General features: G+C 28.0%; 1 protein-coding gene across 2 annotated transcripts; it reads left to right on the forward strand.

Moving 5' to 3' along the window:
- Nucleotides 1–633: 633 nt before the first annotated feature.
- On the forward strand, nt 634–17599 carry LOC108781461 (allantoinase, mitochondrial). Of its 2 annotated transcripts, none has more exons than XM_018549422.1 (11): nt 634–813; nt 879–1048; nt 1140–1254; nt 13330–13476; nt 13560–13605; nt 13669–13765; nt 13842–14028; nt 14306–14438; nt 14554–14726; nt 14814–14846; nt 17250–17599. In XM_018549422.1, exons 1-11 carry the CDS (start codon nt 658–660, stop codon nt 17541–17543), a joined length of 1551 nt encoding a protein of 516 aa, XP_018404924.1. In that variant the 5' UTR covers nt 634–657; the 3' UTR covers nt 17544–17599. The 2 variants fall into 2 exon arrangements, with proteins under 2 accessions (XP_018404924.1, XP_018404925.1); XM_018549423.1 differs by lacking the exon at nt 17250–17599 and adding an exon at nt 14940–15112.
- The last annotated feature ends 1062 nt before the right edge of the window (nt 17600–18661 follow it).

An 18661-nucleotide genomic window follows, 5' to 3' on the forward strand; every position in this document is an offset into this window, starting at 1 on the left:
CTTAAAGAGAAAACAAAAAAAATGAAAAAATGCTATATTAACTTTAATATAAAGATAAAAATTCTCATTTTTTACATTATTTTTTCGTCCTAGAGAAAAAGTAATATAACAAATATCCTAGAAAGATTAAAAATTGTATCTTCTCTAAAGATATTTAAATAGTTATTTAAAAAAATATATCTCTTACTCTAGAATCGACGTCCTATGATTTTTTCACGAGACGAGGTAGTTTTTCCTTTCGCGTAAGAATTTTTTTATTTCTGAAGAAAGCTCAATCAAGCGTAGCCCGAAATATTTCGACATCATTTATTATTTTTTATATGATCAACGATCGAAATAAATTAAACTTTACGCACACATCAAGATCTACATCTTGACTCTTTATATATATCCTGTATTATCTTTATTAATCGTAAATTTTTATTATTTAAAGCTCTTTGATTAGATTTTTCTATTCTTATTGTTAAAAAAATATCTTATTTAAAAGAGAGAGAGGATTAATAAATGTAATTATTAAAGGAGCGGTAAAATTCTCTTTGCGCAAAGGCGCCTTGTATGTAGCGGCGGCACTGCACTACAAGTATGTATTTATAGATACGAATTTCGCATTGCACTCACAGTTACTACTTAATGGTATTTGACAGTGCACGTTCAAACATGCGATTTCAAGAAGATTCCCGAATTTGTGCTTTTGTATCTCAAAGAACAGTCTTCTTAAATAGCGTTCAACCGGCTACATTGGTCGTAATAGATGAAAAAATACAAGAAATATTGTACGACACTAGCGAAGATGTTGTACGATATTTATCACAGGTAAGCTTCGTAAAAAATATTGTACTTGAGACAGGGGACGAAATGCGAATCGACGTGCATTTCAGAAATATCCCGGCATTGTGTTTAATGATTGCGGCTCATTAGTGCTAATGTCTGGAATAGTAGATTCTCACGTGCACGTAAATGAGCCTGGAAGAACTGAATGGGAAGGATTTCAAACCGCTACACGAGCGGCCGCCGCTGGCGGTGTTACTACAATTGCGGATATGCCTTTGTAACAATTTATATTCTCTTATAATGATTGTCTGAACGATGAAAATATTTTCTATAGCTATCTCATATACCATATCTATCTCGTGTTATAGAAATTCTATTCCACCTACTACAACTTTGGATAATCTCAAAGTTAAAGCAAGAGAAGCGTATTCGAAAACATTTGTCGATGTTGCATTTTGGGGTGGTGTGATACCAGGAAATCAGGTACGTCTCGTAAATTTTTAGATAAATATATTTATGCGAAATACATATGAATATGTATAAAATTATCTTCAAAGAATAACGCTTCTAAAATTGACCTAAAGTTATCTTCGACTGAAAATTCGAATAATTTATCTTTAAACGACATAAATGTCATAAAATAAGACATACCTGTTCATACAACTTTAAATCCAACACAACGAACAAATTATTTTTCATAAACTGTATATATAATAATTAACGAAATCTCGTACTTATTTATCGTGACATAAATCAATATTGATAACGGAAATAATTTACAATAAGTAACAAAAAGACTTTATTGATCTGAGTATTCTGCAAAATATTTGAAAAGAATTTTACTTCAAAATTTTTTTTACTTATAGGGAGGGAAACAGAAGAATATTAACATATGCACAATTAAAGCCCAATTTATAGAAATCCTTAATTTATTAGTTATATTGAAGCACGAATTTATGAATGCGTATGTAAATATATTTAAAAATATAGAATTATTATTATATACGCTTGATGTTGAAATGCATTCTGATTTTCGTCTATTAATTTTTTATGAGAATGAACACAGGATCATCAGTTGCAATAAACATCCATAATATAAACGTAAATCTGATTTTGTCAAGTGATCTAATGCAGGTCTATAATACATTAAAAATATTCTTAAAAAATTGACTTAATAATATAATACAATTTTTTATTAAAATATCATTTTTTATTTGTAATATTATATTCTACACAAAATTCACATAATATTTGTTTCATCAGAAATTTTTTTATAAAAATAATACTATCATATATATTCCAGCAAACACTACACAACTAATAATTATGTTACTGTCAACTGGTATTTGATGAAACTATTTATTTTTGAAAAATAACTCATTCGAATTTCAATCAGACTCTTAAAGTTATACCAATCAATGGTATTGTAAGAAAAATACTGTAATTATTTAATGCAACGAAAAATATAAAAATCTCAATGAGTGAATTAAGTCCAATAGTAATTTTTTTTATTGTATTATATGTATTATATAGATATATATATTATATCAGTACTTTTAATGATTACTCACCATAATTACAGCAGTAGTGTAACAAAATACTCATTTATCTATCACTCATTTGCATCTACTATTTAAATGCTTCTTTTTCTTCTTTTGCTTTTGTATAAACATAAAAAATTAGTTTTAAATATTCGTAATTATAGAAAGTACTTTCGTCGCACCGCCAGGCTTCTGAAAAAGTACCCCGGCGCCGCGGCCGTCAAGTCTCCGAAAAAAGTAGCCTGAGATCGTCAGACCGCGACAGGTCTCGACTATACCTATATCCAAGAGCTTAGATGCCCCCGTTCCAAATTATTGCGAATAAGTATTTTTCCTACGACAAATTGTACATCGACCGACTGGGCGACCGGGTCCCTTTGAGTCTCTATAGTTGCATCAGATCATCCATGACTTCATTGCCAGGCATATCCTGGTATCTGGGTGAACCATGTATTAGGGTGACCTTACAAAATTCCCCAGTCTGTTCACTGCCAGTATACAGTCCCAGACTACGATTGAGCTCGTAGTGGTCGTAGTGAGAGCTTCTACAGCAGCTTTACTATCAGTGCATACGTATATATGTATTCTTTTTGTTTACTATATATTAGGTTGCTTTTTGCTAAATAGAATCTAAGCAATCTTGAAGTAACATGATCGCTAAAAATTGTGCATAGATTTTATTAGGACTAAGAAAGTTCTATAAAATATACAGAATTAACTAATTTTTGAGTGATAAGAATGTTGTGAAGAAAGACATGCCCATTCGTATAACCTTAAATCAAATACATAATACATATACGTAATTGTTATCTTGATAAGAAAAGTTCAAAACTTTTGTACTTACTGCAGCAAAAGTCGCCATTGATAATGAACATAAGTTACCAGCAACTGTTAAACCGCAAGGTACAAAACTCCTCTGAAGAGTTATAATCAACAGCTTTTTTAATCTCGGTGAGAATGTATACCATTCCACATCGTATCTGTGATAATGAAAGCATTCGTTCACATAAAATTTTCATCAATAATTATATCTCAACAAAAAAATTGTGTAACTTATTATAAATTCATTATTTTTTGTCTTTCAATTTTCAAGGTGTTAGATTAACATGAGTCTTCTTACCCCTCATTTTAATCTAACACTCCGAATAGTAAACAAAAAATAATAAATTTGTAATAAGTAGTTACAAAAAATTAAAAAAAAATAATTGCGTGATTTTATAATATAACATCAATCAATTAGTTTCATTATTCTTTGCATAAAAAATCGAAAACTGAGTTTTATGAGATATTTTGTACTTGATCAAAATATTCAATTCCTATAACTCAAAAATTCTTAATGAAAAAATATTTTATTATAGTGTTTTGGAAAGCTCTCAAAAGCTACAAGAGTATGCAATAAAAAATGAGGTGTACTGTTTGAAAAAATCAATTTGTCCTTTGGCTTTCAAACCGATATTCAAAATCAAACAAATGACGCCATCTTACATACACCTTAAAACCATACAACTTTTATATGAAATGTATTTTTCAAAAAATACTTATTTCCGAAAAAAAAGGGTATACGGATGATCTAAGACATCCGGTATATATTTTATGTTCATAGACTGTATAATATTTAATTGTTATTCCTCTACATATACATATTTTAATATGTTTATAACTAATTTATGCATAATATAAAAAAGTAAAAATTTAAGATTTTTACCATAAGGAAAAACGAAACTTTATTTTCAAAAATGCAATAGATTTATAAAAACAACGGTAATTATTTAGAACTTTTTAAACAGGAAAAAATCATACATTATTTAAATTAAAACATGCATAAAAACATATAGAAAGCTGGGGAAGATACATTATTAAAATAAAAATATGAGCAATCTATTAATATATGAATTACAAAATACTTTCAACTGTTTTATTTAAAATATAAAATACTTTTCGATTTCTTAATTATTACGGCACAAGCGAAATAAAAAGATTCTTACATTTGGTAGAATACATTTTGACTTTCATCCAACATCTTTTGATTAGGATAACATACAATCGCGAGCTGCATTAATGAGGCAATAATTGCTAAGATATACTTTAATAGCTCCTCAAATTGATCAAATATGTCTAGGATCTACAATATATAATATAAAACGTAATATATTATAAATTTGTTAAATTCTTAATATTTGTTAATACTTTGTTTATTAACATAGTAATAATAATTATATTTTTCTTCTATATTGTTTCTCTATATAAAAAATAAAAGTTATATAAACAGTTTGTAATACTTACTTTAATTCCAACCAGACTGATAGTTACAACAGCATATAACAATAACATTAATGTCAATATTCGATACATTGAATTTAGTACATCGACAAACCTGTAGAATATATATATATATATATATATGTATATATAATGATAAATTAATATATCACAAAAATATAAAATATTTACATTACAAATATATTTTGCAGACTGTTACAAAAGATTAATATTTTAATACTTTACTCTAAAATAAGTTGATATTTCTTCAAACATATAACATATTTCTCGTATATTACTTGCTCGTTTGTCAACTTATAAAATGCGCTCAAGCTGTTCATGTCAAATCCATGTCCAATATGTTCACTAACTTCTATGTTGACATCCATTTTTAAAATTTTCCCGAATTGTTGACTGCGAAATAAGAAAAATTAATTTAATCTTTATTTTTCGTGACTCTCAATAAAAGAAAAGTTACATACATACATACTCACCTAATGATCGAGAATAAACTACAAGCATGAATGGTACGAGTAACATATATAGTTTCGACACTAACCGAAATCATCATAGCTGTCGACATTCCAATCATGATGAAGCAAAAAATTGGTATGAAATACTTGTCCATGTCTAATGGCCATGCAATATCAATTGCAAAAGTTCGTGATTCGTTAAGAGACCATATAATATCGAGTAATATCGGTTTAAATGGAGTCATAATAAATATAATTGTCATGAAGTATATTGTAACTGTAGTTTTAGTAAAAACGCGTTATTCATATATTACATATTTATAAATTTATTATTTATTTACACAATGTATTCAAAATTATAATATAGTCATTTGTAAACATATATAAAAATATGTTAAAAAGATTAAAATATGTTGTTTTGCAAGAATTGTATGAATATTTCATTGTGCTAAGAAAAGAAATTCTTTTTTTAAATTTAAAAAAGAAGTTTTTATTACAATATTAAATTTATATTTATGTCTTTTAACGTACAGTACTTCTATGGGTGTGGGCGAGTTGCCACTATAAATACTACCAATTGAAAGAAAGAATTTTATTAATTGGTCAATCAAAAAATGTTTCGGAGCATTTGAGACAGCAACTCTATTGCAATTTATGTATTTTTTGTTCAAATACTTACTCGAATAAAGTATTGCAAATTTTTGCGATAGAACAGAATAGTTCTTAAGAGTACTCAACTCAAACTCACATGTAAAAGTATTCCAATGGTTTTCGATGGCTTCATATAAGTACCATGTCTAAGCATAATAAATATTTGCATTAAAATAATAATTAAAAATAATTATTAATAAATAAATTAGTGAAATTTTCTACATACCTTATTATAGTTACAAATCTCGTTCGATAATTTAGCGATGAATGTAACTATACACACAGCATGATAAAAACTTTCAAAAACGATTTGCCTATTTTTCCAATTATTGTATAACGCTAATATCTAAGCGTAATATTAATTAGTTAAAGTTATTAATTATGTTTTAGGTATAAAAATATATATTTATAGAATGACAGTACATTTTATCTATTATTAGCCCATGAAAAAAATAGCCCATATATAATTATTTATAAACATAAATATATTATAAGTTGAAATCATTTTTGACTCTTGAAATGTAATATAAATAATAACATCCAGCAATAGTGCTGATGAGAGTAATAAGCGTTGTATAGCGCAAATCACTTGTGCAAGTTTACTAGAATGTATTGTTTATATGTAACGTTATGTTCGTTATGTATAAACGTACACGATTGATAAACAGATTGTTAAACACTAAACTGTTTTGATTAGTATAATTTATTTACTTTAAATATAGTAAATAATTCTTCACAAATTAAATTTATTAAGGTGCGGCATATACACCATCCTTTCACACACACACACACACACACACACACACACACACACACACACACACACAACTTTTTTATCAAGAACTTATATTGAATTTGTAATCTAGCAAAATTCAAATAATTATACTTATAATTTGATATTAGTATCTACATATCAAACAGCGTTCATCCAAAAGAGAGACAGATTGAGTTATACGTTAAAAAAATCTAATTGTCTAAATATTGATTTTTATACATTATTTTTATAGGAGAGAATGAATAATTATTTCAAATATAAGGCACAAAGTTTTGTTTTTCATTTTTGTTTTTATCAAAAACTTATAATAAACGTGACAGAAATATTTATTAACATTGTATTCTGTATAGAACATGCATCACACACACACAATATAAATAATATTTTGTTTCTTGTTTAATAGCTGTGATATGAATGACGCTTACTGTATGTGCTATTAATTGTACGTTAAATCCAAGCTGTCAAAAATTACAGAATGTCAGGAATTGGATGTACGAAATAGCTGTTTGCACCATAACATTACAATAATGTCAATTGACATTTTTTTCCTTCTTATATTCCAAGTAGCATTTGTCGCATATTCTTTGCAACATATCATATACTAATATATCATATACTAATATAATTATATCGCGTGACGCAGTAGAGGCGCATGTAAACCATGAGAGTCAGAGTCACATTCTGCCTTCTGTGTTATCATTTTATTGATTGATGCTTTTTTCTAAGCTAATAATTCATAGCAGTAATTGATCGTTACAAGTATGAATTTTTAAATGTGCCTTTTATTTAAACGGAACTTAAATAGTCCTTCAATAAAGCTATTGTCTAAAGATTATTTAAATGCTATTTCATAAAGGTTTATGTGTATGCAAAAATTTTAGTAATATTAAGAAATCTCCATAAGATGTACGGAACTGATTAATCTTTGAGTGATAAAAATGTTGTGAAGTAGGATATACCTGCTCGTAATACCTTAAATAAGATTCAAATGTATAGACGAATGGTGTTTTGTACATCGTACATAAAATTTTAGACTGTTGTACTTACTGTAGCAAAAGTCCCCATTGATATTGAACATAAGCTACCAGCTGTTAAACCACAAGGCACTAAACTTTTGTGAAGAGTTATAATTATCAGTGATTTTAATTTCGGTGAGAATGTATACCATTCCATATCGTATCTGTAAATATTTTTTATACATCTTTCTCTTATAGATAGAAGTACATAAAAAAAGGTGCATACATACGTGTGTCTGTTACAAATTGATTTTTCAAGATAATAAGGTCTTTTGCATAAAATATGTATTTACATAAACTATATACTATAGTATAATTGTATACCTAGTTAGAGAAATGATTATTCGAAACAACGATACGATGTCATATATGTATTGTTAAATGTTTAGTCTTCTATCTGATCGGAATTGTGCTTATTTGTCTTACATTTTTTTGTCTTTTAACTAATCTATAGACCAAATGTACATACAGCCTTGATTGAATATACCTTATTTGCTTATTTAAACATTTCTCAATTTTTAGTTAGTATTGCTTTATAAAAGTATTTGCAACTGCCGAATTAACAAGCAACAATTATGATGAGATCAAATATGACAAAAATATTAACCATTATTCGATATCAACTATTCATCAACATTTATTCTACATCGATTAGACTAATGGTTAAATAAGTATATATACATATATATTCTAATGATATACGTTACATATATTAATTCATTTACGTATAGATTATTCATAATACAGAGGAGCAAAAACTTAACCTGCTATAAAACAAGACAATCTTTGTATTAATTTTGAATATTTATATATATATATAAATAAATACATTCAAAATCTTTTTAAATAGTAAATCTCATTTTCCAAAATATGTATAAGAAGATATAACAATAAACATTTTGCATCTGGAATTGCTATTATACCATTAATGATAAATATCACAAACGCAAGCAAAAGAGTAAAATTCTTACACTTGATAGAACACATTTTGACTCGCATCTAGTAATTTTTGACCGGGGTAACATAGGATCATCAGCTGTATTGTTGAGCCTGTGATTATTGTAATATATATTAATAGCTGGTCAAATTGATCCAATTCGTATACAATCTATAATATATAAAATATATTAAATTATATTGCTTTGTTTACCTTTTAATATTTATGTTTTAATATTCACATTAATAGGTAGTGTTATTTTTCCTCTTTATATGAAATAAAAGGTTTATAATAACTGTAATGTTTACTTGAATTGCATCCAGACTTATAGTTGAACCAGCAGAAAATAATGATATTAATGTTACTATTTGATACATCGAATTCAGTGCATTGGTAAATCTGTAGAATAATATACATATTAATATATTTACAAAATTCCATATATACATACGTGCGTGCGTGCGTGCGTGCATACATGTGTATGTGTGCGCGTGTGTACTACAATATTTATTACACACTATGACAAAATCATTTTTTTTAATTCTTTACTTTACAGCAAGTTGATATTTCTTTAAACATATAATGTATTCATCGTGTAACAATGGCTCGCTTGCCGAATTGATCAATGCATTCATGTAGCATTTACGTTTGTTAGCTTGTATATAGATATTTACTTGTGATGTTATTCTTTTAAATTGTTGGCTGTAAAATGAAAATTTTAATGAAATTAATTTCAATAATATTTGCTGTCTCCAAACGGATTTAAAGTAAAAGTTATTTATGTACGTACCTAATAATCGAAAATAAACTACAAGCATGAATGATACGAGTAACATATATAGTCTCGATACCAATAAAAATAGTTACAGCCGTCACAAGTGCAGTTACATAATAGCAAAGTAGCGGTACAAAATACTTGTCCTTATATGTTATACATTCCTGATTTATCACATAACGTCGTGGTCGTGACTCATTAAGAGGAGATATAACATCAAGTATAATCGGTTTAAATGGCAATATTATATATAATGTTACCATACAGTACAATGTAACTGCATTTTCATAAAAAATATATTTTTTTATGTTGATAAATTGTAATGCAATATACAATATTTATGCACGAAATTATAGATATAAATATATATTTATTAAAACAGGGGAACGCATACAAAATATCATATCACTTAATTGATGAAACTATACCGGTGGAGTATCAATTTTAATTTTTTTTGCAATTTTTTACGAAATAAAGCAAGAACGAATAAATCTTTAAAGGACTTTCTTTCTTAGTTTATCAATTGTCCACGCATTTGTAATTTAAAATACAAAATAAAAAATTTTTTTTAATTTTATAATTATATATAAATATATATATAACTTTTTGAAAGAAAATTGTCTATACATAATTATATATGTATAACTTCTACATATAATTATATATTATACTATATTACCATTTAAATTCGCATATATGTATTATTTAAAATTTATAAATATATGTAAATATGTTAAAAAGATTACAATTATTTGTTTTCTTTACAAAAATTCTATGAACGTGTTGATTCAATCGACAATAGAAATCTTTTATGAAGTTACTTATCAGATCTATGTTTTTTAATATATATTATAATATTAATTAATTTATGTACTTATATGTAGACACTCACTTGCATAAATTTTTATGACTTTTTGAGATAAAATAGAATAGTCCTTAAGAATATGCATTTCAAATTCACTTGTAAATACATTCCAGTGATTTTCCATAGCTTTGTATAAATATCGTACCTAAGCACAATAAATAATTTTATTAAAGTACAATAATTAAGAAGTCATTAGTGAGGAAGCCAGTGATGTTTTCTGTACACGTACCTTGTCATGATTCAAAAACTCATTTGATAACTTAAAGATGATTGTGATTGAACAAACTAGGTAGTGAAAATTTAGGAAAACTACTCGCATGTTTTCCCAATAATTATGTAGCGTTAATATCTAAGCGTAATATTAATTATTCTAAGTTATTAATATTATATTTGTTTTATGACCCTAATTAGAACACGTTTACAATGATGTTAGCATGCTAACATGTTATACAGTTTACATTACGCATACTATATACTTTCAGAGGGATAAACTTCCGAAAACGTCCAATGTTCGATTTTCATGAACTTTGACAGAAATACTCTAAATGATGTCAAATAAATGCCCTTAAATGGATTTTCACCGATAAAGAAGTTTAATATCAAAAACGTTTGAATAAAGTTATATACTTTATTCAAATATATTTGACATTAAACTTCTTTAGAATAAGTCATTACGTGTAGAAATTCGCCGGGGAGAGGGTCAAATAAAAGTGACTTCACTTTACGTGGAAGTCACACGCCTCTGAACTTCTATAATATCATTCAAACATTTTTGTTAATATCATTTGAACTTCTTTATCGGTAATTCATTTGACATCATTTAAAGTATTTCTGCAAAAAATCTTGATAATTGAGCACTGGACGTTTTCGAAAGTTCGCCCTTTCAGAAATAATAGCGATAAAAGTACATTTAGAACGACATCATGCTTTATGCCTTATTTGCACGCTATAAAAATGACTCCTATATAATAATATATGAATATTTACGGGGTGTCACAAAATTTGCAACTTAAATTACTATAGCAAGGAAGCTCTCGAAAAATTAAATAAAAGTATTTATAAATTTTTATTTTGTTCAACAAATATATTTAAGTTTTAATCACCAAGTATAGATTATATTTAGATAGACATCTGTGAGTATTAATTTAGTCAGTAAAGTGAATTGCGTTTATGATACATCAGCGCGGCTCTTACTATTATTACCAAGTACCATATGCTCGCACAATTCATGGGTATATGACCATCTAAACGTAGACTATGACTTATTATATTTAAATCATTATTATTTAAAAAAATGACTGCTTAAAATGAAAAATTTTTAAATAACATTTTTACTTAATTTTTCGAGAACTTTTTTGTTATATTTTATGTTGCAAAATTAAGACATTGTATAATTGTATAAAATTTTATATATATAATTACACAACAATCTTATATGTGATCATACATATTTATAACTACATATTACTTTGTATATATTTATATACAATTATGTATAAATATAAAAATATATAAAAATAATGTATAATCGTTATAATATATTATTTTATCGTACATTTAATATATTTTTATGTAATTTTTTATACATATAATTATATATTTTTGTATAATTGTACATACATACTTATATATGGTTATATATGAACAATTTTTACCCGGACGATTATATACAAATTTATATATCATATAATTCTATATGATGATTCATATATAATCCTATATGATTATATATAAGTTCTATATGATGTTATATATTGTTGTATACATATAAATGTCTCTCTATATAAGATTATATGTTTATATCTAATTATATATCTATATGGGCAAATTTATATAGATTTATATATGATACCTTACATACATTTATATATAATTATACATATATATGAGCTATTCTTCCCCATTCATTGGGCGAATTCAAACGTTGTAAACAAAAATATATTGACACATTATTACCTCCAAAGGAAGCCAACCAATGTGAATTACAAGATATATTAGTGGTAACACTTTTCGTATAAATTTATTTTGTAGTGGCCAGAGACCCAAGTGTGATAATAATATTTTATTGACATTATACTCTCGTGGAACGTGCACTAGCATGATGTTGCTATTTGAGTGCTACGATACGAATGACACGCATGGTAGGCACTACCGCTTTTTTTCACGACCAAGTTTCCAGCAGTAAAATTGTAGGTTGTCAAAAATCGTTAGCATACGAGCTACCATAGTAATACTAATATAGAAGTACGTAGTAATAATAACTACCTATCTTAAAACTGAACTGCCATTCTTCCATTCCCTACTTTGATATGTTTCACAAAAACTTGAGACATACCTTTTTTGGTTGAACACTTTATACATATACAAAATAATAACATTGCGTTACGCTCTAACAATGCCACGCAAGTATTCATGAGAATGAGAACGAACATTTGGTGCTCTGTCTTGTTGCTTATTGATCAATTGTTACCGTCGCAAATACTGGTATAAAATTATAGAATGACATGTGAGAGTGATTGATTCATAGTTGACGGTTTTTGGTTCGATTTCAACCTTTATTCTCGTCTCATGTATACCTCAGTTTTATAAGAGATTGATTGGAGAGTTGAAGAGAGAAGATAAAGGAATATAAGGTAAATGATAATCCATTTTGATATCCCATATTCCAATTACATCTACGTTATTAGCATGAAATGTGCTATAATGAATAAATGTATATGTAATCGATTTTAAAGTGTTGTTTGTGTTTAAACGAAATCTAAGGAGTCCTCAATCAAAATTAATCTTTGAGTGATAAGAATGTGTGAAGTAAGATATACCCGTCCATAGTACTTTAAATTAAATGCACAATTGTACATACACACACACATAAATTGTCTTCCATATAATATTTCTGGTGAAAAAATTCTCATATTTCATAATATTTTTAAGAATTTTTTTATATTTATAAAATTTCTGAAGAAATGTCTTAAACTTTTTAAAAACTCTTTATAAAATTATGAGATGTCAAGAATCATCAGTATGAACCAGCTATTTTTGTACCGCAGCAGCGTATTTACTTTCTAACTAAACTATCATTTCTCCCATTCTTCCCATTTTTGTATACCAGATAGCATATTTTTTTCAACATGACACTTATATGTATGTATAAAGATGGTATTACATGGCACAGTAAATGCTATGCGAATAATAATAGTGAGAATAAGAACAGACATCGTGTGTTTGCATCATGATTGATCTCCCTCTTTTTTTTTTGCAATTTTTAGCACGAGTTGCGATCGTTAATAGATGCAGGTATAGTCGGTTTTAAGTGTTTCTTGTGCCCGAGCGGAGTCGATGAATTTCCACATGTCTCTGTAGACGATGTGAACAAAACTATTTTGGAATTAATGTCTACAAAAACTGTACTAGCGGTATCTATATATTGCATCACGCATTGCGCTTATATTTTCATTATTATAAATCTATTCGCGATTAATCGCAAATGTGTTTGCAGTTTCACGCAGAAATCGAGCGAGATGAAAAAATTAATTTATTAAAAGGTACGTATTACGAGTAATTTTTGTTTTTGCGAAATCAATTTTGTTTGTATTGTGTATTTTTAGAGAATCCAGGATTGTATGATACTTTCTTGCGTACTCGACCTGATCTCATGGAATTTGATGCCGTAAAATTAATTTGTGATTGGTGCATAAAATATAAGTAAGTCAAAGAGAAAGAGAGATTTTGTTTTGATACATGTTCTGTATAAAAATAATGTTCAAATAAAATTCTCAAGCTTTCGATGCCACATAGTGCATTTGTCAAGTGCGGAATGTTTGGCATTGATAAAGGATGCCAAAACTCGTGGTGCACCTTTAACCGTGGAAACATGCTATCACTATTTGGTATTAGCTGCGGAAGAGATTCCAGCAGGCTCTACTGAATTTAAGTGTTGCCCGCCAATCAGGAAAAATACTAATCGAGTAAACAAATTTTTTTACTTACAAATATTTATCCATTTTTCTTGTTTACCAATTTCAGTTACAATCATACGAGATCTTCGACATCAGATGTTTTAAAATAGTATCTATTTGAAAAATTTTATTACGTATATATATCTCGATATAACAAAAATATTTTAATCGAATAAATTTTTAAGTTTTCAAGTGTGATTTCCTCTAATTAATATCAAATTCGAACTTATTCGATAAATATTTATTCGTAATAAATCAGTTTTCAATTTTATACAAATGTTTATAGGAACAATTGTGGCATGGTGTTAAAAATGAAACGATAGATATGATTGTTTCGGATCACTCTCCCTGTGTACCAGAATTGAAAACTTCCGGAAATTTTTTGACTGCTTGGGGTGGAATCTCTTCATTGCAATTCGGTATACATTTATATGTATAAAATTTATCAGAAAGTAAAAAGTATAAAATAAAAATATTATAGAAGAGAAAGAGGGAGAGAGAAAGAAAAATAAATGTCTTCAAAAATACAAATAGGATTACCGTTGATATGGACATCCGCGAGAACGAGAGGCACATCACTTTCCGATGTCTCGAAGTTATTAAGCACTCAGCCCGCAAAGCTATGCGGTCTCGAAGATCGCAAAGGTGATTTATCGATTGGAAAGGACGCGGATTTCGTTATTTGGGATCCAGAGAAATCTATTAAGGTCAGTTCTATTGTACGTTCTTTGAATTTAAAAAAAATACAGAGCACTGCATGGGTAGTATATTAGAAAATTATTATATTTTTGCAGATCGAGTCAGATGATATTTATTACAAGAACAAAGTAAGTAAATACATAAATTATACCAATTAACATAGGAAACAATAATTCTGATAAAAGAACTTACCAAGTCTTCAAAAATGTTTATTTTTACAGTTAACACCATATCAAGGAAAGGTTCTATTTGGAAAAATAATCGCAACTGTCCTTAGGGGACGATTTGTTTTTAAGGAAGGAAAAATTTGCGATAAACCTGTAGGAAAATTACTGCTGAATGCAAATATTTTACAAACGATAGAAACTCAGTAAATTTTATTTCATTTTATCGCTCACGAATTTTTATGAATTTTTCCGTTTTTGCTTTTAATCCATCATGGCTTTAAAATCCATTAAGACCAAGGTTAATAAAAGAGCAACAATTAGAAATAGGATCGAAGTATGCGAATATCATTTTTGATATAAAAGTAAAAAGATCAATTTATTACAACTAATCCTTATAAGCGCGTCGTATGAGCTCATTCAATCACAGCACAGCAAGTTCGACAGTAGAATTTGTTATCAAATTGTGTGCAAACAATTTTTGTGATTGTTGTAGACGCTTATTTAACGACACTCTCGCGACAAATTTTCCTGATGCTGCTACTCACGACAGCTTGGACGAAGTTTAAAACGATATAAGTCTAATACGAAAAGGCTTATATGATAGTTTCGACATTTTGGTATTAAACTTTTCGTCTCAAAATATTACAAAGAATTTATCTTTAAAATATTTTTTGTCAGTGATGAGACACCCTGTATATATACATACATACAATATATATATATATATATTATATATACACGCACAAAATACACACACATTTAACATATAAAAGTGAAACTCTTCAGCCAATACAAGTCAGCAAATCTTACCTGTGTCGTATATTGGTCAATAGGGCACCGATATACACAGCAAGTCGTACGATCGACGTTATTCGAGAATGTATCAAGTGAAATGGCTCGAAAAATTTGCATCGATCGTTATGATTTTGTACATACATATCTTTCGTTGTAACATACAACATTAATAAAAAATTATTTTAAATGTATATATACTTTGTTAATATATTTTTACAAAACTATGTCATGAAGATATTTTCAAAATATTTAGCACATAACATAAAAATACTCCTATATTATCTGACATGACCGCATGAAAATATACGTAAAAATATCTATGAATATGAATATATTAATATATTTATGCTATTTTTGTTTTCCTTTTATTTTATTTTATTTTTCTTTTATTTATATGTATTCCTTCGTAATTTTTATAATTTTGAAGACTTTCATTCATGAAATATACACAATATGTAACGAGTATTCATACAGTTTGAAGCACACTGTATGGTAAGACTTCCTCGAGAAGGATGGGAGTGGTATTCTCACCGCTCTTCTGCCTCCACGTATCTGCGATATAAAAGCAACCTGCGTTGCAGCGCGCTTAGTTTCATTTCGGAGTAGCCGATTGTGAAACGTATTTTCAACGTGAGTATCACAATATAGTAGTAAAGAATTTACTTTTACAGGAAAAAAAGTGAATTTTATTTTTAATCGAATTTGTGTACTATGTGTATTTCATTACTCTGTATTTTACTACCCAATTAAAATTTGTTTCAATTGTCTTTAAATTTTTTGTGTTTGAAGTGCTAAATACACTATACACGTGTGTTAAAGAGGAAAAGGAAGATAAGCGTAGGAAATTTTAATGTGGCGTATAATATTTACATGATATTCACAGTGTGTCCAAATTATTAATTAGAAATTTAATTTCACAAAATATATTAATATCATGCAATATACGCTACACACACGTACGAAAATTTCTATATTTCTAAAAATAATATTTCCGTCACACACACACGATATTCGTCGTTATATCGAAGTACAAGTTTTTATTTTACGCAATAAAAACTTCTCCATAATGTTGCTCCAATTTCACGACCTCGACCATTAAGGAGAGATCGGACCAACGCTCTTCGGACATACACCATCGCACACGAAACTCTCGCCAATAACTGGCATTTCATTCCTCTGCATTTTACACGATGACTATTTTATGTTGACGTAATATTTAAATTGCTTCATAATTTTTGTTTCTTAGCGTGATGCGAAACTAATGAATTATGTATAGAGTTGCGAAACTGTAAGATAATATAATTAATTCAGGATTTAGATATATATAACGGCTAGTCAATATAGATAATAATGCTTACTTCATTAAAGCAGGCATTATGTATATTGGCCGGCTATTATGCATTCTGCCGGAATTAATAAAATTTCTCGTAACATCTATGTATTCTATTTAAAGTCTTCACCTTTTGTAAACATCTACACATATTTTCGAAGCTTTGAATTTTACTCTCGAATCGCGCGCGCGCATTGATTACGTAAATTTCAATAATCTTGTCTCTAATTTGTTTCCAGATGAAATTTCACACTGTAATCCTGGCCACATTACTTCTGGCGAGCGTGATTGTCGCGTATCCGCAGAAAGATGGGCAAATCTTCAGTAATGAGGCGATACGGCAAGCTCAGAATACTTATCTTATCCCGAAGGATGCGACTATACAAAAGGTTCAAGAGGGCATCGAATTGGCCGCTTACGAATCAATTCCCGGAGACCAAAGGATCAATCTCTTCGAGATCTTGGGTGAACACGTACCACCTGAGGTGGTAAACAATCTTCAAACCCAAATCGATCAAATAGGTCGAAATTAAATTCTTTCCTGTCGCATAATCGTCGTTATCGTCATCGTTGTCAAAAATAATCATATTCTAAGTGCCTTTTTAGAAAAATATTTATAAATAATAGTATTCTTTTTGTATCTTGCTTTTGTATCACAAAAATCTTTTTACGTCTTGTAGAAAGAAGTTCCACTTTTCGTAAATACATTGTATGAGAAATATTTTTATATGTATCATTTTCTGCCATCTCGATTACATTTTTGTATATTTGTATATTCATTTACAAATAGATTATTATCGATATTGTGTGTATGTAAAAAAATATAAATATTACAATATACTTTATAACAAAATACTTTGTACTTGTCTTTCACAATTTCATTAATCTTTCGATAGTTTCACAGGCTATTTACCATTGAAATAGGCATTCCTCAAAATACGCAGTTTGCAGATTGTGAAATTAATCATGTATTCTCATAAGGATCTCTTAGTCTGAATTATGTATGCTGCTAGCGATATATCATAGAGAAAGTTGCAGAACTACTCATCGAAGAAGCGTACTTTCACTTCTATTTATCATGTTACTGAACGTGACTTTTCTGTTTATTACATGACACAGCTAAATCGGAAATTTCAACATAAGGCACGCTAGGGTTATGAGACCATGTTTTTTGTTTTCTGCTCTGCTAATTTTATTGTCTCATTATTATAATACATATCTATATTGAGAGAATGAAAGGTCTTGATTCGTATCTCTTGTGGAACTTTCACTTTCTTTCATATATACAGCCGTGCACACGTAAATGGAATAAATCTATCAGAAAATCTCATTATATAATAATATACACTTTGATCTTATGCTACCTGTTACAAAAACTTAATAAAAAAATAGTTACTGTAGTTAGTGCTAATTTTTTTTTTCAAAGTTCTTAAATTAATTTTTCGCACATACATTGTACTCAGATCATATATTTTTCTAAAAATCTATAATACTATCACATAATAATAATGAATTTCTTTTACGAGTAAGTAGGGCGTTTTAATAAAAACAAATGTTTTCATGTATCAACATTACATACATTTTGGAATATAAAAACCACAAATGACATTTGTACATTAATGTTAAATAACTTAAGAACAAACAGTTTTAT

The sequence above is a fragment of the Cyphomyrmex costatus genome, unplaced genomic scaffold, assembly GCF_001594065.2.
Source record: "Cyphomyrmex costatus isolate MS0001 unplaced genomic scaffold, Ccosl1.0 scaffold815, whole genome shotgun sequence".
Classification (NCBI taxonomy): domain Eukaryota; kingdom Metazoa; phylum Arthropoda; class Insecta; order Hymenoptera; family Formicidae; genus Cyphomyrmex; species Cyphomyrmex costatus.

Excerpts from the sequence above, each read along its gene's own strand:
- LOC108781461 (XM_018549422.1), top strand. The coding sequence starts at position 658 with ATGCGATTTCAAGAAGATTCCCGAATTTGTGCTTTTGTATCTCAAAGA. Across the intron at positions 1,049-1,139 it reads ACAATTGCGGATATGCCTTT|AAATTCTATTCCACCTACTA; the intron begins GTAACAATTTAT and ends CTCGTGTTATAG. Across the intron at positions 14,439-14,553 it reads AATCTCTTCATTGCAATTCG|GATTACCGTTGATATGGACA; the intron begins GTATACATTTAT and ends AAATACAAATAG.